Source organism: Ruditapes philippinarum, unplaced genomic scaffold (assembly GCF_026571515.1).
Source record: "Ruditapes philippinarum isolate M1 unplaced genomic scaffold, ASM2657151v2 ctg2155_1_1_1_1, whole genome shotgun sequence".
In the NCBI taxonomy this organism is placed as follows: Eukaryota; Metazoa; Mollusca; class Bivalvia; order Venerida; family Veneridae; genus Ruditapes; species Ruditapes philippinarum.
The window spans coordinates 115,648-124,575 of NW_026861489.1; the positions used below are offsets into that span (position 1 = coordinate 115,648).

The 8,928-nt window shown below is 32.3% G+C and overlaps 1 protein-coding gene across 1 annotated transcript; it reads right to left on the reverse strand.

Moving 5' to 3' along the window:
• Nucleotides 1-3,292: 3,292 nt before the first annotated feature.
• Nucleotides 3,293-6,521, reverse strand: LOC132715811 (zinc finger protein 34-like). Its single transcript, XM_060698882.1, has one exon. It carries the CDS (start codon nucleotides 6,400-6,402, stop codon nucleotides 4,033-4,035), a length of 2,370 nt encoding a protein of 789 aa, XP_060554865.1. The 5' UTR covers nucleotides 6,403-6,521; the 3' UTR covers nucleotides 3,293-4,032.
• Between the last annotated feature and the right edge of the window lie 2,407 nt (nucleotides 6,522-8,928).

Below are 8,928 nucleotides of genomic sequence, written 5' to 3' on the forward strand. Positions count from 1 at the left end.
TTTTAGCTCGACTTTTTCGAAAAACAGTTGGACTGAGTGATGTGATAAATGATTAAACCTTTTTTGAAAAATTGTTACTGACAAGAATCTGGGCCAGGGGCATTTGTGTTTACCAAAAACATTCTTGTTTTTCCATTAACTTGTTTGACTTAACCATTAATGTGATAGATACTGAACAGATTATCCCATGCCACCAGTGTAGAGACAGGCCAGCCTGCACAGATGCTAACCAAGCTCTAAACTGTTATAGTAGCTCATTTTTTTGTATTTTGAAATATTTTCAATATAAATCCCATTAAAGTTTTAGCATACATTGACTGTTCCAAGTTTAAAGCAGGGCAAACTTGAGACATTAAAATGTCATAAACTTCCATATTGCAGTAATTGCCCAAAGTAGTAGAATACTGTTTAGTAATGGGAGATTTTTTATTTACATTTGAAATTAAAAGAAATTCATAAATGTAAGCATTTATATTTTGTTGTGTTGTTTGGTCAAAAACCAGTGAACTTGACAAATGAAAAACCAGGAAGGAATATTATATTTTCTTTGATTTGAACCTCAGTTTTACTGTTGTTTTCACTTATATATAATTCATTAAATAGATGTGAATATATAAATTGATACTATTTAATTGTGGGTATAGGTCCACTCAAATATGCCATGTAAAGTTAATTGAAATCGATAGTATTAAGCAACTGACAAATGTATATAGACCCCTACATGTATATTATGTAGAGATTAAAAGAAAGGAATTTTTCATTCAAATGGAATGTTTTGTTGTTTTTCTTTTGACATAGTTCACGGTGATAAGGCGTTTACCACAACTTTTCCGCGCAACGTCAAAATATCATACTTCTAACCGAGACACCGTATCTTTTTGTCATACAAAATGGATGTCAAGACTGCATACGACAAGAAAACAGATGATAATTTGCCCAAAACAATGTAAAATCATCAAATTTTTCATCCCATCGAATGTGTCATTTAATTTTAAGCTTATTACTCTTTACTACATGCAAAATGATTCACTATCTAAGTCAAGATAGTGAAAACAATTGGGGCATACTGTGAAAAATATTGCTTTGATTGCGAAATTGAAAACTTTCTAGTCCGTTTAGTTCATATGACTCATCGAAGTGCAATAAAGATATGTACATTATTATCGTTTGAACAAGTTACACCATTTTGTTAACCTGTTTTTTGTATACAGTATATGGTATGAGTTTCATGTTTCCATGTGCATACTCTAGGCACCGTACAACTTGAACAATAGTAAAATATGGACACCACATTATTCGCCCTTAAATCACTACATTTATTTTCTTTTCTATTTTCCCAGTAACGTTGATCTACGAGAGATATGTACATGTGGGGTTTATACATTTGAAGAAATTTGTAAAAAACATATAAAAATCAACTTACTAATCTATTGAGGCCATTGCACTTATCTAACTGGTATTTTGGATTTTGACCTTCAAGTCTTCCATAAAATAACATTTTATTAATAAAAGAGAAAGTTTCTTTAAAAGTATGGTGCAAAAGAAAACAATGCCAGTTATTATCAGTCTAACGGATTAAAAATGTGGTGTTAGAATTCAGTGTTGTGCGGTGCTCCAATATGCATCTCAGTTAGACTTTTTGCATCACATATTCCCAAAAATTTACAATAGAAACACACCCACTTGTGTGGAACTTAATTTTATGCTTAACCATTATATATATATATGGGCTCGTCAGGTCATAGCAAAAACACATCGTCGTTAAAGCCCAGGTTTTTGTGATAAGTACAAGTCATGTTGAGGTCGACACGACCTTTTGTAAACACTATTTCTTCGAAATATGTGATGTTCTGCGAATTATGTTGTGCTAGATTAACGATGAAATGTTTCAAAAATTTGATGGAATAATTTAAACGTTGAAAAAAGTTTGCAATGTCTAACAGTAAGATATTTTATAAGCTATTTCCTACAATTCGATTAGCCCGCCATAACTATTTTGTCCAGAAAGATACGGTGTCTCGGGCAGAAGTATGATATTTTGACGTTGCACGGAAAAGTTGTGGTAAACGCCCTATCACCGTGTAGTTGAATTGACATATTTTTCAACATGCAATGTAATTATGTAGAGCTTTATATCTATACATGTATATAATTTCTCCCTTGATATGACTTTATATTCCTGGACACCATTTGTCTAATGAATTCAATGAACAATATTTTTAAGGAAGTAATTGTAGATTATTTAGATAAGAAGTATCTTAATTAATTGTATTTAATAATGATAATAAAAAAAGTGAAAATAAATTGAATATAACAGTTGAGGTAATTTTCAATGTCTTTGAATTATAATCTGAGGTTACTGCCAAAGTGATATGATTTTTTTTTATAAAAATGCATTGATGGTTGAGTCTGGTCAATAATACTGTAATTCCTGGATGGATTTTAGATAACTGTCTTGGACACAATGACATGTTGCCACTGTATCATTCATGGATGGATTTTGAAATAATCATAGAGAAATTTTAGGCACATCAAGCTGTTGTGTCTCATGGAAAACCATGGTTTTTAATCAAAAAGCCCAAGGTCACACTTAACTTGAGGACAGTTTTCAGAAAAGTTTCATGTCAATAAACTGTTTACATGGATGGATTTGAAATAAATGTGCATAAATACTTGCATATTAAGATGATTAGCCACGCATATGAATGATGTGTCCTTGGCCACTTCAGTATTATTCCCATAGATAGACTTCCTACTTGTACTTTAACAAAAGCTTCATATTGACATTATCTAAATATGAACTTGACCCAGTAACAACCTTGACCTTGAAAGTTCTGGAATAATGGTGTCTCATTAGTTTCTGTTTCATAAAAACTATATATATACAGAAGTCAAGTTATTGTATTCGTTGACTAAAATTTAATAGATTCTGTATATTCATAAAGAGTACTGAGCAATTTACAAATTTAGAAATAATATAGGACATAAAATAAAATTCTAAATGGACCAAAAGAAGGATTAATATGTCCAGCTTATGTATATGTGTTTACAAATCTTAACATTTATTGTTTATAAAGTAACATGTTAACAAAACTAATTAGACTGTATTAATAAATTTTCAATAATTTTTGCATAAAAACTGCACACGTTGGTATACAACTATACATTAACATAGGACAAAACATGCCTCTCATGACCATGTGCCTTGGTGCAAGTATTTTAATATGCGCGACTCAGTGCACATTGTAAAACAGCTTAATACAATGACAGCCACATTAGTTATATAATCAAAACAGAACTGTCAAATGACATCACACTAGCATGTGGAAAGCATCAAACAAGCCAAGTTACTTCATATGCAATACAGTTATGGAAACATGGAATAACCAAATAACCCCTTTGGACATATATTCTGCACATGTTAATTCACGAGAAAGGTGCATTTACTCTCTAATGAAAATCTTAATATATTAAAATGTTGCCCATTCTTTCTTTACAGAATGCTTAAATGTGATGAAATTAAAACATGCCTAAGGCATCATGAAACTGAATCATCAACCCTTCAAATGCTAGTGGTAATAATAAAAGACCAATGTCATACATGTGTAGACAAGCCTGGCTGTATACCCTTGGCTGCTTATGTTAGTATTTAAATGTTAAACATCATTTAAATATAGTTGTTGTTCCAAATTCGGAGCTAGAAAGCCCATAACCAAATTCACCTCAATGAAGGTTAAGTAACACCCTTGTTCAAGTGTAATATTCAACTTCAGTATCTGATAAATAAAGGAGCTAACCTACTTATGTTGGCATTGGGCACTAATTTTGTGTTCATGTTGTGCTACAATTAATACCTGCAATGAATTCAAACCTTTGAAAAACTGAATATAAAAATATTTGCAAAAATTATTTTTAACACAATCCATAATCAAATAATGTAATAAAATGATCTTAAATTAATAGGTTGAGTATTGTCAGAGAGACATGTTTATTTTGAAAAAGCAAAAGTTGTTTCTATAGTTTGCATTTCTTTTATGGTATTTCTCTATCTGTAGAATTGTCTGACACATTCAGACCAGAGTTTAGCTGGTTCTGATTGAGGTTGATATACTGGTTACCAATACTGTAATAGTAGTACTGACACTGTGGTAATGTTTGCCCTAAACTGTCTGATAAAGCCTCAATCTCTCCAAATCTTGTTGTATTTTCTAGACCTGTATTTAGAGGCATCTCAGCAGAAGTTCCATCTGGCTTTAAAGTTTCAGTCGGCACATCTGTCACCAAGTTCAAATCAACAGTTGCATTGGGCTTTGTAAGAAGTTCAAGATTTCTCTTTAGTTTGTTTAAGTCTATAGTTGTATTAAATGTTCCATCAAGATTTTCGGTAAGAAATTGAATTTGTTCTCTTTCAATCATTGCTGTATCGCTTTCATGGTGTAACACCAGTTCATGTATGGATTCAGCTTTAGAGTTGACATTTTCTATATCAGTAGCCTCAGTACTAGTGCTTCCTGTTTCAACTTCTTCTGTAGACTTAAAATGATACTGTATCAAGGGTGCAGTACTTTGACTGAAATCTGCTGCCTGTGTATTAGTTAAAACAAGATTTTGACTAGGTACATTATAGCTTACAAAAACATTTTGTATATGATCAGTATTTAGTTCAGGGTCAGTATTAGGTTCTTCATCTTGACCACTGATATGTTTAATGTCCACAGGCTTTAATGTTTCAGCCCCACTTTTGTAGGGAATAACTTTAGTGTCATTTGTTTGTAAAAGAGGCACATTTTCTAATGCTGTCCCTTGACTAACAGTAACTATTGTGTCAGAATTCAGTGAAGTTATATCCTTATCATTTTTTGTTTCTTGAACAGTTTCTTCTATTATATCTTCTCTCCATTTGTCCACATCTTTATTGAGTTTGTGAACAAGTTTTAAGTGACGCCTTATAATGGCTGGATCACCAAAAGTACGATCACAGTACTTGCATCTAAATGGCTTAAAACCTTTATGAGAATTAATGTGTCTTTGTAGAGCTTGTTTCTGTGTGAACCCACGCCCACATTCTGTACATTCAAACTGATTTGGATTCTTGTGAATTTTCTCATGCATTTTCAAAGCAGACCTTTGTCGGAATGCCTTATCACAACCAGGATATTCACATGTAAAAGTTTTTGATTCAATATGAGTAAATCTATGATCGCGTAAAGCAGCCTCGTATGTAAAGCATTTTCCACATTTTGTACACTGATAAGGTCTTACACCAGTGTGGGCGTTAACATGTTGCTGAAGAGTATGCTTTGTGGTAAAAGATTTCCCACAAGTCTGACAGAGAAAATATTTTTTCAAACCTAAATGCTCAGACTTAATATGACATTCTTTCAAATAATTTGAACAAAATGATTTTGGACAAGATTCACATTTGAATTTAGGTTTTAAGTAACCTTCATCATGAGTTTTTTTATGTTCTCTTAGAGCTTTTTGCACTTTATACTTTTTTCCACACTCGTCACAACTGAAGAAAACATCTTTATGACAGTTACGGTGGCGCTTCATGTAAGGTACATTACTGAAAACTTTTTCACAAATGTCGCACTTTGCGATTGGACCCTGAAGCCCTTCTTTCTGTTCTTTTAATTTGTTAACTGTTAAATCATTGAATTTTTCATCTTCATCATTGTCAAGGCTTTCGTCAATTTTTTGGCTTATTATGCTCTGTTTAGGAATGTTTTTATATGACTCTAAAACATATTGATCATCTGCAACTTCCTTCTTTATATCCTTTACTTCAATAGTATCAGAATGTGCATCAAAAAACTTGCTGTCATTTTGTTCTGTAACCGGAATGGTATCATAAGAACTCTGACTTTCCTCCTGAAATTCAGGGAGATTTGTTGACTGCATATCCTTTTGTTTGTCCATATTCTCTAAAGAGTCTGGAATAGAACATTCTGATGTACTTTCTTGTTCATCCATAGAATTCTGTGAATATCTTGAGACTCTGTCATATTCATGGTCATGGTATTTGATAGGAAATTGAGGTATAGAATTATATTGATTAACTTTGTTCATTTGCGTCATTTCATTCTGAACTTGTTCTTGCAACTCAACACCACGGCTTATTGCTTCTGCTGCTTCAACTAGTGCCGAAAAAGGCCTTGATCCTTTTGCAACAGAACTTGCATTGCCATACACAGCTAAAGTACTAACAAGCATATTGTATGCTCGTCCAAGATTATTCCAGTCTCCCTGTAGAAGATAGGTTTCGTTTTGAAAAGAAATGTCCACATCAATATCATCACAAATTTTTGTCAGCATCCCGTTGAAGTCGAACTGCCGTGGAAAGTTTTCTATGAAATCTCGTGCTAATTCAGCCGTTACTCGACAGAATATTGCAACCATTGTGAAAGTTAACGGTTCCTTTTGACAATACTACTGTACTCGGATAATTTTTGTAGTATTACAGTACTGTAATTGTAAACATTCGGCGTAATTACAGCTTGATTTGCAAAATCTTTAAAGGGAAGTAACCGGCGATACGAAACCACTAAATATATTCTTTTAGGATACGCGGTACTAAATATGTTTTACAGACAGTTAACTCCTCGGATACTTTAGCCCCATACCAATTTTTCGCAGTCACTTCATTCCTCAGACTCTTCATCCCTCTTTTTTAAAATCAGATTGTTTGGGGGGGGGTGTTTCACAGAAATGAAGGAGAAACATGTAGCCTAATCAATGATGATAAAAATATTTATTGTTTTAATATGCATGTATTCTTGATTTATTACATGTATATATGTAGACCTTATAAAATTATGCCAAAACCAATCTCAAAAAATAATATCATTTATAAGAGCAAGCAGACACGTAAACAACTAGAAGCCAATTATTCAAATTGAAACTATATGTTACCCATGACTAAACTTAAACACTAAATAACATCAATAGACGTAAATATTATTTAACATATTAATGGAAAGCCTTTAGGTGATCCATTCATGGATAAAACAGAATAAATAGGAGCAAATCCGCTTTAATCGAATGTAATAAAATATATAAGCAGAATTAATTATGAAATGAAACAAATACACATAAAGAATGTGCGATACAGCACCTTACATTACATAATAACAAGCTAAACAACCAATCGAAAATGTTGTTTATCCGAAATACAATAAATGGAATGGAGTAGTAATACAAAAGTGAAATTCAGACCTAACAGCAAAAACAACCAATGAAAAAGGCTGTTTTTTTTTACATAATTAAAAGATTTTATTGAAAACAAAATACTTCAGAAATATTGTTGTTGTTTATATTTTCCTAATAAGGGCTATACCACAATAGTATTTTGAAATAGCTAATGAGTATGATTATTAATGTACATGGGTTGAATCACGGCTTTAAATGAATCACTGACTTTAATATGTGGATATATGTCAATGTGACAAAATCATGATTGGCAACGGAAATAGTCATAATTTGGTTAAATTTATCGATTGCATGTATCCAAAAAGGTAGATGAAGTTTGGTATTCTTTTTTAGGGGAGTAATATATTTTGTTGCCGTTATTAAAATAATCTTTCAAATATGCAAAAATACTGTCAAATTTAGAAAGATAGGGGACATAAATATAATATAGATCGGTTGTTTGTGCCATTTGATAGCCGTAATAAGTATCCTGTTGTCAATTTCCGAACATTTTGTAGTTTAATTATTTAATCTCAAATAACTTTTTCCACATGTTTTTTTTTTGGCTATTTCATTTTCACCTGCCCGGATCCACCGGGGGGGGGGGGACTTAAGGGGCTGAAGCCCCCCAACCCAAGACACCCTGGCCTAAAAACAAATTCTATTATAGATGGTATATTGAGGGTAAAATATGAGCAAAAACTGGCTTAAGGTAAATGTAAGTCACTAAATATTTGTATATTATGGTCTGGACTCCTGCTGAGTTTCCTGTCAGTCAAATACTGTATGCCTCTAGGCAATTTCTCAACATAATGTTTTTGACTCCAGATCATGCAGACGCTTTTCAGATATTACTTTTGGTCAGTGAAGAAGAATATTAAGCGTGTACATAATACTGAGTAAATTAGCATAATAATTCTTAAACTAGTAGATCGAAATATATGTACTAGTAAATTTGAAATAGCCCCCTGGAATGTGATGATAATTTTTTTTGGTATATATATTCAGCTAGTTTGAACTCTTTATCTGTATAAATACTGAAGTGTAAGTGATGTAAAATTTTAATCAAAAAGCATTTCTAAAGCATCTTATTTAGTGTTTATGTTATACATTATAGGACTTTTCCTTTCTATAGCAAGCAGGACCATTTAAAAGCATCTGCCTGTCTTGAAAATTCCGTGAAATCATATTTTTCCCTAGAAATCAGTAAACATTTGGTTGATTTACTTCGACTTTCGCAAAAATAAAATGTAATTTCAACACAAATTTTACCAAGTCTGAAATTGTTTAATCAATACATTTTTTTATTGAATTAGGTCACATGTTTTAACTTCACCGTAAATATTTGACCACACATGACAAAATACTGAGAGTACTGTATATCGGTAATGAAGATGCGCCCATAATACAGAGTTAAATTGGTAAAGTTTTATCTCATGGCAAAATATAAAATGACTTACATATATAAAGTTTAAAATCTTTCTTGAAAAAAATATTTTATTTATAAATAAAAAAGCAAAATTTCATCCAAAAAATGATACTGTACGAGTTGACCAAAAGTAGGGGACGAGTTGACCAAAAAGGTGACGCGTTGACCAGAGGACGAGTTGACCAGGGGCCGAGTTGACCGGATTGCCGCAATGACCAACTAGAATTATGTGGGGCCGGATTGACCAACCACGGGTATAAATTATAGTACTGCGTAACCACATAACAATTTAATCGTCTTATGCCTAT